Source organism: Paroedura picta, chromosome 4 (genome assembly GCF_049243985.1).
Source record: "Paroedura picta isolate Pp20150507F chromosome 4, Ppicta_v3.0, whole genome shotgun sequence".
NCBI lineage: Eukaryota > Metazoa > Chordata > Lepidosauria > Squamata > Gekkonidae > Paroedura > Paroedura picta.
In genome coordinates this window covers 91,078,776-91,092,600 of record NC_135372.1, presented here as the reverse complement: position 1 = coordinate 91,092,600, position 13,825 = coordinate 91,078,776, and the positions used below count along the sequence as shown (strand labels likewise).

General features: G+C 47.0%; 1 protein-coding gene across 3 annotated transcripts in view; it reads right to left on the bottom strand.

Annotated features, from left to right (window-relative positions):
- ELOVL1 (ELOVL fatty acid elongase 1) overlaps positions 1 to 13,614 on the bottom strand; it is a 31,180-nt gene extending 17,566 nt beyond the window's left edge. The window contains exons 1-2 of one of the 3 annotated variants that reach the window (XM_077334120.1): positions 13,448 to 13,614; positions 720 to 787 (exon numbers count right to left, since the gene is read on the bottom strand). In XM_077334120.1, coding sequence (XP_077190235.1) covers positions 720 to 765 — 46 coding nt within the window. In that variant the 5' untranslated portion in view covers positions 766 to 787; positions 13,448 to 13,614. Of the gene's footprint in view, positions 1 to 719; positions 796 to 12,699; positions 13,292 to 13,447 lie in introns of those variants that run through there. The other 2 variants (XM_077334121.1, XM_077334118.1) reach the window with 2 other exon arrangements.
- Positions 13,615 to 13,825: the final 211 nt, after the last annotated feature.

Here is a 13,825-nt window from a genome sequence, read left to right as displayed (position 1 = left end):
CCATTAAAGGTCTTTTGAATTTGACTACCTCAGTTTACGCTACGAGGCCATTAGGCAGTGGAATGGGAACTACACTAATCATATCCCTATTCCATACTAAGTCCTCAACTTCAGATGCTTATCACTTGGTGTATGCCAGTGACCCAATAAACCATCGCCACTTCCCCCCACCTATCAAGCCTAGGCTGATGCTACAAGGAAGCCAGAGGGGGGCACATAAAGTTGAAAGAGAGCTTGTCTTCCTCTTCATCCGTCCATATCTTTAATATATAGCCCACTGGCATATACATTCACTAAAGAATCCTGAATAAAAGAACCTTTACTATAAACCAACTTATTGCTCAGCAGCAGTACCTTTAAAACCTGTGAATGATAAACGAAATTACAATGGTCCACTGGTTGAAAGAAGGACCAGAAGAAGAGGCTAGCATAATGTGACAATACCTTCCCTTCATCTTGCTTCAGTTCAGCTCCCATCATATTATCGAATATTGTTTTAATGGAGTATATTAATATTTCTTATGTTTGAATTTGTATTGTGAAAATGTAAACTGCCACAAGCCAGTTTGCTGAGAGCGGCAGTCATATAAGTCCAATTATAAATAAATAAATCTCCCTCTGCCCACTAGTACCTCAGTATCAATACTCTCCTTCTCCTGAAGTATGTACTAAGCAAGGCTTCTCTTATTCGGTCCCCTAGATAAACAAACAACGCTCACCTGCTCCTTTCATGAAGTCTTGATACATCTTCACCAGTGAGTCCATGGCAGCAGTACCAGCAGCTGTTCTGTACATGAAGAGACAATATGGGTCATTTGAACTGTGATAAGGTTGCTACTATGTTCTGCAAACTTGCTTCAATTTGAGCATACGCATTTTGGAGATTGTTTCTTCCTTGCATGAGCCATGCCCCTGTGTTTATTTTTGAACCATTTTTCATTTCCGCACATCATTTTTTCCCTTAAACATATGCATCCTCAGTATTAACTGTGCATCAGTAAGTCAGCATCATACATTATCATTACATTCCAAAGCATATGAGTTGTACCTTTAAAATGCATATACTCAGAAAGCAGCAGGCTCCAAGGAAACTTCCAACTGCAAAATTTACTGTTTCTAATACAGTTAGCTAAATAAGTAGACAATGATCATCACAAAACGCTGCTCTACCAGACAGCACAGTCCCTAAGATACTGTGGGTCTTCTCCCAACAAAGCTAGCCCTACACTACTCACAACGAAACAGATGTCTTCACAGGTGGCAAAAACATGTTCAACCAGGAACAGGTGTAATTTTCTCAATCTAGGACAGGGGTAGTCAACCTGTGGTCCTCCAGATGTTCATGGACTACAATTCCCATGAGCCCCTGCCAGCAAATGCTGGCAGGGGCTCATGAGGATTGTAGTCCATGAACATCTGGAGGACCACAGGTTGACTACCCCTGATCTAGGAGACAAAGCATCACATTTTAAATGGTCAAGAAATGGGTATCCCTACCAGCACATGCTACATACAAGACATGTGTTCTTTTCAAAAGGAAATGCATCACCTTCAGCTTGGTAGAAGCTATCATGGAATAATAATTAATATCTGACCCAGCCCAGCCCTTCATTACTCATAGAATCATAGAATAATAGCGTTGGCAGGGACCTCATGGGTCATCTAGTCCAACCCCCTGCACTATGCAGGACACTCACATCCCAATCGCTCATCTACTGTAACCTGCCACTATCAGTCCTTCAAAAAGGAAATGGGAAACACCTTTCACTCACCAACCAGGACAGGGCACCCCATTCTCCAGCTTGGAGTGCAAAATTAGGCAGCCCAGAAGTTGACAGTACAAAGAAAATGTCAATTCTAACACTACAAATCCACTCCCCCACTTGCTTTTATGTTATTATAGCAGCTACGAAAGTACAATTCTTTTCCTTTATTTACAGCTTTTGGCTCCATCTAGAATAGTGGATCTCAACCTTCCTAAGGCTGCGGAACCTTTAATACAGTTCCTCATGTTATCCGAAGAAGTCATGGCTTCCAATCAGTTCCTCATGTTGTGGTGACCCCCAACCATAAAATTATGCACGTGTTCTTTCACAGAAATGAAGATCCATTATTCATGATTATATATAAATTGGTTATTTTCTGGGGTTTCTCAGTTCAGTTCTGCCTCTTGTCCCACCATGCTGATCTCGCTCTTCTGCCTCCAGGAGGAGTGGCAACAGTGGCAGAGCCCCCCCCCCCCAAAAAAAACAAGCTGTTCGCCCTGCTAGGGACCCCCAAAGGGGTCCTGACCACCAGGTTGAGAACCACTGATCTAGAAGAATATGTTCAGCCCCCATATACCAAGACAGTTATAGGATCTCTCCATAGCCAACAAGAGAAGGTTCTACATAACAGGCTGGGAGTCACACAGCTGTTTCAGCATTTTATCAGTCAGGCAGATCAGTCACAGCTGATGTACTGCAACCCAACAACCTTTTCATGACAAGATACATTTAGAAGTGGTTTGCCATTGCCTGCCTCCATGTTATGACCCCAGTTTTCCTTGATGATCTCCCATCCAACACTAGCCAGGGTTGACCCTGATTCGCTTCCAAGATTGGGCTAGCCTGGGCCTTCCAAGTGAGGGCCATTCCAAGCTAAAACTTTAAATAGACCAGATATCCCTATCCCTTAATTATCACATATAAGTTTGTTCAAAGATTAAGCCCCAAGCCTTGTAGGATCTAAACACAGCACCTTGCACACAACAGGGATAAATCACAGACTTCCTTCTTGCCAAATCAGCACTGCCCAGAGACACAGGAATTGCTGTTCTTGCTGCATCATATATGGGCCCAAACCTGCTTAGCCTGTTTAGGAGCAGGACAAAATTCTACTTAGCATTCTTCCACACCCCCACACGGAGACTCAAAACCGCACTCTAGCCTGGGGAGCAATGGTACCCTACAATTTCTCCAACTAAGGAAATAATCCAATACTCCAATACTTCTTGAATAAAGCAGGAAATGAAGAGAAAGACCAGCAATGATCCCACTTACCCACTTTAGTTTCCATGCACTAAAGGGCCATGCGGTATTGCCTAGGCTTTATGTACTCCTGGTCTCAAAACATAATAAAGTTATCAAGCAGGCCAGACTGGAATAGCAGCCACGGTAAGAATCTTCCTCTGCCACATTCTGGCAGGTTGTCAGAAGGGATGTGAAAACTGAATCCCAGCCTTAGCCTGAGGGACAGAAATACTTCATCAGTGATCTCCCTCCTGTATTAAAATGAGGTTCCAAAACACATAACAGGATGTACAGTGAGGACCTCTTCCACACAATGACTGTTTTCATCAGAATAGCAGCAACTGTTCCAGCTGTTCCAGGGTTTTTAAACTGGCAATTAGACATCTGTAACCGCTCCGCGGGAGTGGTATAAATAAAACAGTAAGGGTCCATCGGGTGGGCCCTGTCTGGGATGAGGAAGGGTGCCCATTGGCAGGGTGCAGCGCGGCTGCTGATTGGCCCCTTCCCCCAGGACAGACCAGTTGGGAGGCGCAAAGCGCCTCCCAACCTGCCCAACCCCACATGTGGTCCACCATCTCCCCATGGTGGCCATTCCTCTGTTCGCTGCTGATAGGTCAGGTGGGCCCATTGGCTCTGGGAACCTGGTCCGGGGGGGGGGGGGAGGCCTTTGCTGCCGGCCCAAGAGCTGAACTGGCTCATGCCAAGCTGGGCAGGGAGGGGGCGGAGGGAGCCTGGGGAGGGGGCGCAGGAGACTGCTTCGTGCCTGGGGACAGAGCTCGGCCGTCACATCCAAGATGCGCCAGCCCAGCTATTTCCCCAGGTACGAAACGGACAAGCTGGGCTAGGAGGGAGTGGGAGGAGCCTGGGGAGGGGGAGGGAGACTCGGGCGGAGAGCCCTTCCCAGGCACTCAGCCAGCGCGCCCTCTGGCTCCAAGAGCCAGCGACCATGCCACCTGAGAACGGCTGGAGCTCAGGGGAGGGGGAAAAACCCTTCCCAGGTGCCCGAGCAGCGCAGTTGCCGGCTCTTGGAGCTGCTGACCATGCTGCCCGGGCACCTGGGAATGGCTGGAGCTCAGGGAGGGGGGAGCCCTTCCCAGGCACTCGCCCAGCGTGGCCAGCGCCTCAAAGAGCTGGCGACTGCGTTGCCCGAGCGCCAGACAATGGCTGGAGCCGGTTGGTGGGGGAGAAACCTCACTGCTCCCTCCACCCCAGACATGCACCGCGGACCCTTCCCCCTCCTCCTTCCATTTCTCTCCCTTTCTCAACACATGGCTGCCTGCCTACCTTCCTTCCTTCCCTCCCAGAGTGTGACCCTCCCACACCCACCCACTCTCCGCAAGCACCCGCTGTATTTTTTTTACAGCGGGCTTAAAAGTGTATATGTCATATACACTTTAACATCAAACAAAAAAGCCCCTCTTATGCCATGTGGGGAAATGGCCAATGTGAGGGGCTAGGACATGGGAAAACAGCACTGATGTGGATGAGACTAGACAATTGTACCACCCTCATTTTGCTGTGATCAATCCAAAATGATTATAGTACAGCAGATTTTGGAGTGGCCAATTAGAAACATAACTAGAATTAATTCCGAATATATTTCTGCCTTTTAAGCTGAAACATTTCATCTCTGAATTCCAGCTTCACCCACTTCGGCAAACAAAGTCACCATAAGAGATTTATCAGGCTTTCACTGCGGCTGTATCTCCAACCCACAGACGTTCCAAAATGAACAACACAAAGCCCCACACCCACATGAGTGGCCTGCATAGAAGTGTTGTGTGCCTGGTACTGCCACCCACAAGGCAGCGGGGAGGAATCTCTCAATAGCATATTGATGCACAGAAATGGAGGAGGGAATTGGAATGCTTCTAGGACCAGGCTGCCAAGAGGGGCTACACAAACCAGAGCAACAGAAAACAGGCCGTCCTGGAATAAGCAACACTCACAGGAAGCGAGGTACCATTCCTAAATATTTCCCATATACCTCAAGCATAATATTGGTCATACCGTTCACCAGAATCTCCCCAAACTAGTTGAAGCTTTCTATTCTATTCTCAAGTACCTAGCAGGCTATTATGTCTCTTCAAATGCAATGCACCACTCTTAAATAATCCTCATGATTTCTGCAGGGCAACAAATTAGCTGCAAGATGTGGATAAGACAGAATTGCACCAGAAATCCAGAGGGGCTGTAAAAAGGTCACCCAATTGTCAACCAAGGCCGGGTAACCAGAAGAAGGAGAACTTCCTAGGCTTAAGACAGCAAAGAGATTTGAGCACGAAGCAATCCTAGTACGCTGATCCACAAGAAATAACTGCTGAAAGATCACTTGGGAGGACCTACAGAATGTAGATGAAGTCCAGCTCCTTATTCCAGCTCCAGGATCTTTGAGTAACTGTTGCTTTGTGAGCCACAGCACCTTACTATGCACTAAGGGGACAAGGTTAACATATACATGGGCCCAGTGTACCTTAAGGATCACCATTCTTCCTACATCCCTCAACAAACTCTACACTCTGAGCCTTCGGGGAGGGCGGTATATAAATCTAAATAAATAAAATAAATAATAAATAAATCTCCAACTGGCTGGTCCAAAGGAAGCTCACTTGACTTCAACCAGGTCCAGAGCTTTCTCTGTCACGGTCCCCACCTGGTGGAACAAGCTCCCCAAAGAGATCAGGGTCCTAATGGAACTAGAACAATTCTGTGTGGCCTGCAAAAGGGAGCTTTTCCACCAGGCATCTGCTTGAGGTCAACTGGAACCAACATCTTCCACTGGGCCCCCAAGCCTCCCTCCCATGAAATTAACATCCCGTCTGAGGCAGGCCATGCCCACTCCTGCCCACCCAGCCGGCCAGGGGCTCTCTGCCAGCATTGCTGGCAGTCTGCCCCTGGACACTCCTCAGGACACATGTAAGTGCCCTGGGAGAGGGGAGTCCATCCCATTGGCCTGGGCCAATGGGAGCCAGTGGGGGGAGGGGGGCTTCCCCTTCCCCGTTGGGCCGCAAAGCCCTCTCACCACCTCGCAACGAGAAGCTGGCGGGGGGGGGGACCAGCAGGGGGGAACTTTCCCTTACCCGTTGGACCCCTTTCAAAGCCCATTTTTTAAATGGGCTTTGATACTAGTAAAGAAATAAACTATTTATCCAGCTCATATAATGGTATCTGAACTGACATGTTAGGAATCAAATCCATGTAACTTTAGGAAGGCAATGAAGCTGAAGAAAGCCATTTTCATTTTTTATGTAAAATAAGGATTATGTTTGCCTAAAATAATAATAATAAAGATCTCCAGCCTCACATATGCAATTTCAGACAAGTACAAAGGTCAGACTGCTAACAGATCTCAAGTCGCCACCCGCAATAAACACTGCCTTTCACAAGGATAAAATCTAAAGCTAATCTACATATTTACAACTAACATTAATCCAATGAATCCCTAACTGATGTTGTGGGAGAGGGACATCTACTGGCTCTACTTGTGGTGGCTAGAGGGGAGTTGTCATTTGTATAGCAGGTTAAGAGCTTGGAGGTACTCAAGAACCCAGCTGCGTTGCTTAAAAAGCCAGCTGTTATGATGGCCAACAGTGTTTTCTCTCAGGTGCATTAGGTTAATCAATCCTCTCCTTTCTCAGACTCAGCTGACCTCACCACAATTATCCATGGCTTGTAACTTCACAGGTGGATGACTCTGAACCCAATGCTGAACACATTAAAGACCACTCAGAAAGTGCGCAAGGTTCAGAATATGGAAGCCTAATTATGGTCAGGGATCAATTGACAGGAACACATACCTATTTTAAAACAGCAACATGGATGCTAGTTTGCCTTTGAGGATCTAGCCATGACTTTCGAAGCCCCTCATGGCTTGTGAGGAGGGGTAGTAGAAAAATTAAGCTATCATATTTATAAATAAAATACAGAACCTGCATGACTAAGGGACTTCTCTCTTTCCCCCTAAGTCCCCATGTGCTAACTATGGCTGCTACCTATTAGCAGTTCCTCCACTCAAGATAGCCCACCTGGCATCTATGAGACCATATGCTTTTTCTATAGTAGTTTCCACCCTGTGGAATTGGTAGGGGATATAATATATGAAAAATTTTAGAAAACACTGAGAGGTCATTTTATTTGCTATGGCTTTAATGGAGTGTAAGCTACAGGCACTTGGCCTTTTACTGATCCAGACAATTCAAAATTTCAGAGGTCAAAAAACAGCATCTTGAATTGTGCCTTAAAATAAATAGGCAGCCTATGCAGTTTCTGGAGCACATATATAACATGCTGCTTACTCAAGATGAAGAAACTGGCAGTCTTCAAGCAAAGGTTGGATACACACTTTTCTTGGATGCTTTAGGATGCTTAGGGCTGATCCTGCGTTGAGCAGGGGGTTGGACTAGATGGCCTGTATGGCCCCTTCCAGCTCTATGATTCTATGATAAACTGTGCAACAACATTTTTTACTAATTGAATTGTACCTGGAAACTACAAAGGCAGTAGCGCAATGAGCACATTACAATAGTTACCTTTTGAGTAATCTAAACAGCATTCCCATTCTTCCCAGACAACATAACGTGGTGATACCCTTACAACAACTACCATTCAACACTACAGGCTAATTCACAGAGATAAATGTTACCTCTCTCACTCACGACTTTCAGCCATGAAGTTTCCCCCACCCCAACACAGAGATACTATAATGTCTAAATTAATGTTGTTGTTGTTAGGTGCGAAGTCGTGTCCGACCCATCGCGACCCCATGGACAATGATCCTCCAGGCCTTCCTGTCCTCTACCATTCCCTAAATTAATATTCATAGCATTTTCAGAGTAGACAATCCCTTTTCTCCAACTTACTAAAGAGTTAAAGCAGCTAAGCAGAAATAAAGTTGTAAACAGCTAAAAAGGCCTTGCTTTTACTGCGCAGGACTGCTGAATGGCAGGCTTTACTAAGCTTGTCTGGTAGGGCAACCATTTGTGGTTACATCCTCTTTCTACCTCACAGCTACAGCTCCTAGAGACTGCCAGTAGCTAGTAACATTCCTAAACAATAATCTAACCCTGTTTTAGACCAGGATCCTCCTCCCCCAAGACAAGAACACATCATGGAACTGCTGCTGAGTCTACAGCAGTGGTCCCCAACCCGCGGGCCACGGCCCGGCGCCGGGTTGCGAAGGCCTCGGCACCGGGCTGCGGCTCCTTCTTCCCTCCCCCCCCCGAAGCGAGAAGCTCGCCAGGCCGCGAGCAAAGCGGCCGCCAAAGCAGCCGATTAGCTCACGGCCCGGCAAGCTTCTCGCTTCGGGAGGGGAGGGAAGAGAAGCTTGCCGAGCCGCAAGCTAATTGGCCTCTTTAATGGCCGATTTTCTCATGGCCCGGAGGGGCCGGGAGGGGAAGCCGTGGCCACCGGCATCGCGGCAGCGCAAATGCGCATGCGCGGACTGCCGCACACGCGCGTTTGCGCGGCAGTCCACGCACACGCGTTTGCGCTGGGGCTGCGCACGTGCGCAGGCCCCCGGGCCACCCTCTCCCACCACTTCGCCGCAGCGGTCCGCGGCAAGCGGAAGCTTGCGGACCGTTGGTCTACAGTATACAACCTGGTACAGACTGAATACACAATAGGAATTACCTAGTGAGCTGCAGAGAAACTGCTAATGCAGAGTTAGCAGATACATGTGAGACTAGAGTCAGGCGACTTATACTGTTCCAGGGCAAGGAGAGTAGGGCCCCCACAGCCTAAGGAGAACAGGCTCTAATGTTATGATTTGGTCACATGAGATGCACGCTCCCAGTAATCAGACCTAAAGAACATTTGTTAGTAGAGATGGAGGAAAAACACAAAGTCCCTAGAAAAATGTAATGCTTTCCCAGAGAGCTCTAACATTTTTCAGCCCCACTTCCTAGTGTACCAGACCATGTTCAACTATGTACCAACACAAGTAGTAAAAAGTCTGATCATTAATAGAAGTCTCTTATCTGAGTCTGCAATGGCACATAAGTACTCTAAATCCACAGTTCAAGGCATAACCCCCACGTAAACACACACTTTTCCATTTAAAATATCAGCACCTCTAAGACCCATTATGCACGGGGGGAATAACGCACATTCGGGGTGGAATGGCGGCGACTAAAATCACCAATAACGCACAGTGCCGGCTGCAACTGGCCGCAGCTTCGGTGCATGCTGCCGAAAAAGCCACGTTAGCGAAATGTGAAAGAAAGCGCAGCTTCCGGGTGACCAGGGCGCAACCAGAAGCGGCGCCGGGATCGCCGCGTGCATAATCGGTTACTCTGGGTTTTGCCGCCGTTGCGTCCCGTGCATAACCTGTGTGCTTCGCATCTTCCCCCTCCGCGTTTTCCATGTGACCCGAAATCGCTGTTTCGGCGGCCGTGCATAATGGGCCTAACAAATGTCATAGGTACAACTTAAAACACTTCTGAACTTCTCACTCATTGTTTATAAGGAAGAAATGTAATTTCAAGTGTATCAATTTTATTTTAAAAATCAATTGATGACCTTGTAGGAAGGCAAATGAAATGTTCTGCATCTTTACAAATGTGTTCTATCTAAAACAGTTTTAGTCCTCCACTCCCATATTTTCAGCACAAAGGTGTGCACATTTGTGATTTTCCACATTCTACCCTTTTCTCTATGCATGAAAAAAGTTGTGCCAGTTCCACAGTTCCTTTGAAAATTCCACATGTCTACTCCATCTTTAATACAGTTGCTACTATTCTTAGCAGATGGGGAAGCTTAGTTTAATTTTTCCTTCAGAACAGCATATGTGCCCAAAAGCAATGATGCACACTATTGCAAAAACATGGGCAGATGGACAAGGCTTTAGCAAAACCAATATGGCTTTCCCCTTTTTCAGCTTCACAGGGAAGACAAAAGAATACCTATGAGGCTGCATGCAAATTTAGTCACAGGATAGCATGGATTGGTTTCCAGGTTAAGCAGATATACTATTTTATTGTATAATTATACTTGTTCTCCTTGCTATCTCCTGAGACTCAGGGCAGATTACATCATGATAAAATCACATATAAAGATCAAACATACAGATTAAGAAATGAAAACCAATTAAGGTCTAAAAGCAAAAATTAAGTCACCAATTGCCTACTTCTATTTACTGGGAAAGGAGGAGAGAACAGGGGGGGGGGGTCATACCAGCCCTGACATATAAATTGGGGGCTTTGAGAGGGAGTCCATCTTAATTCAGATATTGTTTTGGGTCTCAACCATAGGCCTGGCAGAACAGCTCTGTTTTACAAACTGCAGAACTATGCAAGGTCCCACAGGGCTCTGATCTCATTTGGAAGGGCATTCCACCAAGAGTCTTGCGCATCACTGCTATTCACACATTATGCTTTTCTTGCTTTAGCTGAAGAAGCTCTCAAGTGCTAACCAAAGCATTTTAAAATGCATGTGCAATTTTGGACTTTCTCTGCTCTATGCTCAAAGTTCCAGCACCCTCTCTAACAAATATATTCCTCACACATACAGCTCCAATCCAGAATATATCACAAACAGTAGGCAAAAAGCAAAAGTTCAAGCCAAGTCTGTAAAAAGTTGCTAGGGACAAGCAGAACACCTATCCATGTGTATGAGCCCTACCTTTCTCACAAAACCCTCTAAAGACAAAACCAAACCAGCCAAGCTGTGCAGTGCTCTACTATGATCTACATATGGGAAGGAAAAATGATCTCACAATCTACCATGGACTGCATATCCTTTCAGATCAGCATTTAAATTTAGTCAGCAGGCTCTTATTACGTGGCAAAACTTGTATTATTATTTATTCGATTTATTACCCACCACTCCCTCGTGGCAGGTTGCATAGATTAGGATAAAAACCCATAAAACATTCATTAAAACCCCAAGCATAAAAATTACAGTCATTAATCAGATAAAAAAGAAGATGGTGTAACAGAAAATAAACACTATTCTCAATACCCCCAACAATTCACATTGTGTTACTGTGACTTTATTTTTAAATCTATGCCATACAGCTGGGCTGTAAATTTGCCAGGATGGTCAATTGCTGGATTGCAGCAGCTTGTGACCTATGCTATCTGTTTAATGGTTCTCACCTTAGAAAATTTGTATTCTGCAAACAGAACACAACAGAACTTTTGAAGAAAATTGCACTGCATTTCTAGGAACCCAGTTTAGGTTTTCTTGAGTTAACAATCCCTGGCCCTGTTATAAATCCATAACAAAACCAGAGGCAACTACCTCCTCCAGACAGCATGCAGAGCCTCCAGCATAATCAAATGTTTACTGTAGCAGTGCAATAATAAAAATATTAAATCAGTGCACACATTTTTGAAGACAGATTCAAGTGAGTAGCCGTGTGGGTCTGAAGTAGCTAAACAAAATTTGAGTCCAGTGGCACCTTTAAGACAAACTAAGTTTTGTTCAAACTTTCATGGGCACACCTTGAATAAAAATTCAGGTGCCATTGGACTCAAAACATTTTTGAAGAGTCATCTTATTCTTGTCAAGTGCATATATCATACCAAACTTCAAGGAGGCAAAATATAATTGCTCTCCACCTACATTATTCATGTTCTGCTGAATGTATCACAGGGAGGGGAGAAAGAAGAGTAGAAATGCACAACTTTTTCCGTAAGTCACCAGGCAAAATAGCAGTAGCTCCCAGCTATAAAGTGGGAATTACATCAACTCTTCCCAAGTTTAGAAGAGGCAGCTTAAAATGATAGTTGCAAAGACCCATAGAAATGTGGTTCTTTAAGATCTTAAGTTTTTCTAGCCCAGATTTTACCTATAGGTTATCATCTCACAATGGTAAGTGCTCTCACATTTCAGAAGAAGGGTAGGGGTTTGTTTGTTTTTGCTGTCAAGTCACAGCTGACATGGAAACCTTTTATGATAAGAGACATTTCAAGGAAAGAAACACTGAGAGGTGGTTTGCCACTATACGGATCTGCATCACGACCCTGGTATTCCTGGGATTTCAGCTTTCCAAATACCAACCAGTGTTGACCCTGCTTGGCTTCTGAGAGCTGACACCATCAGGCTAGCCTAGGCAATCCAGGTCAGGGCCAACGAAATAAAAGTACAGGACAACAGAATCTATTAAAACTCTTCAAACATAAAGTACTAGAATGTCAGAGCCAATCGTTCATCAATTATTATTTGACTGCACCAAATTATTTTTACCTCTCCTGAAAGAATCTCCAATTCAGCCCCTCCTTTTCCCTTCTGATGTAAATAGGCCTGATTGTGATGTGTGTGCAATATATGCAAGAGAGACAGTCAGAATCACAGGAGGCCATTCAGCAGTCTAATCCATCTGAGTAAGAAGGATGTACTGCTACCCATCCTTTCTCTTAATTATACAGTCAGGCATTTAAATTACTTCATGCAGAAAACCACTGTGGGGAAGGTTTTCAGATCTGACTAGGTTCCTCTTCAAAATACATAGAGTAGGATCAGGAAAGCCAAGCAACCCAGCTCTGTGCCTTATAGACTGATCACACAGGACACGCTTTAGTAGGTACATCCCATAATAACTTCAGAAATGCTACAACTTCAGCCTGTTCACCCAATAGCCCTCTCACATAAAACTAGGCCCACCATCCACTTAGAGCAACATGCCCAGGTCTGAAGTCAAGGAGAATGGGAAGAGAAAGAAGTGGAGGAGGACACCAGCCACTATTACCTGTCCAGGAGGTCAGCACAGGCCAAAACAAGTATCCCCCACTTTATTTTTTCGCCCTCGCTCTCTCTCTCTCCAGATTTCCTGTTCTTTCAGCAGCTACCTGTTGGCGGAAAGTCTCCGGACAGTTCTACAACAGGGAGCATTTAACACTTTTCCTTATTCCTTCAGTTCCTGGCTACGAGTCCCACTTGTTGAACAACCAGCTGCTTATCCATTAAAAGCCCCAAATCCAAGGAAAGGTTAACTCCAGGGGCGATTCCCACTCCCCACTCCCCCCGCCAAGCTATGCCTATGGGCGGCACTTTTCTTCTCCAGAAAGATCGGCTGGCACTGGAAGCCGCCCGTAGCGCGACGAAGCGGCGGCCTCGCGGCCAGCTTCTTCTTTTTCCCTCACGGCGGCGGACTAGCTGCGGCCGCCTCAACCTGACATCGCCCCTGCGAAGGCACGCCGGGGACCGCGCCTGACTCCGTCCGCGCTGGCGAAGCAAAGCCCCTTCCCGGGCCTATTGCGGACGGGTCCCCCGAGCCGGCCTGCGCCAGGCGCCGAGGGCAGGAAACCTGGGCCGCCGCGGGGGACCGGACGGGCGCGGCTCCGTTCCCAGCCGCGAGAAAAATATGCCGGGCCCAAGCAGCAGGGCGTGGCTGGTTAGCGGGGACGGAGGAGCCGCTCTCGCAGACGACCGCGCCAAGTCCGGCGCCACACAGGCCGTGGCGACGATCCTCCGGAGCCACCCGCGGCTGGACTTACCCGCCTAACGGAGAGAAACCCCAGCGCGTCCCTGAGATCGGCTCGGCCACTTCCTCCTTTGTGAACCCGCTTTGCCGTCACCCCGGAGTTAAAGGGGACCGCCCCGAGAGCGCCACTGCCACTGATTGGCCGCGACGCGGCCAGTCTGAGAAACCTCACTGGGGAGGAGTCAGGCCAGTCATCCTCTGAGAGGAGAGGGACGCGGGAGGGGGGCCCGGAGGAGGAGGAGGAGAGCCCCCGCCCCCCGCCCTCCCCGACAAGTAGGGCTGGGCCAGCCGGTGCTGTCCCCGGCAGGGAGAAGCCTTCAGCACAAGCCGCTGTGCTAGCTGGAAGGTCAGAAGAAGGAGCCATTGTTGAGATAACAACCCGAGTGGCGGT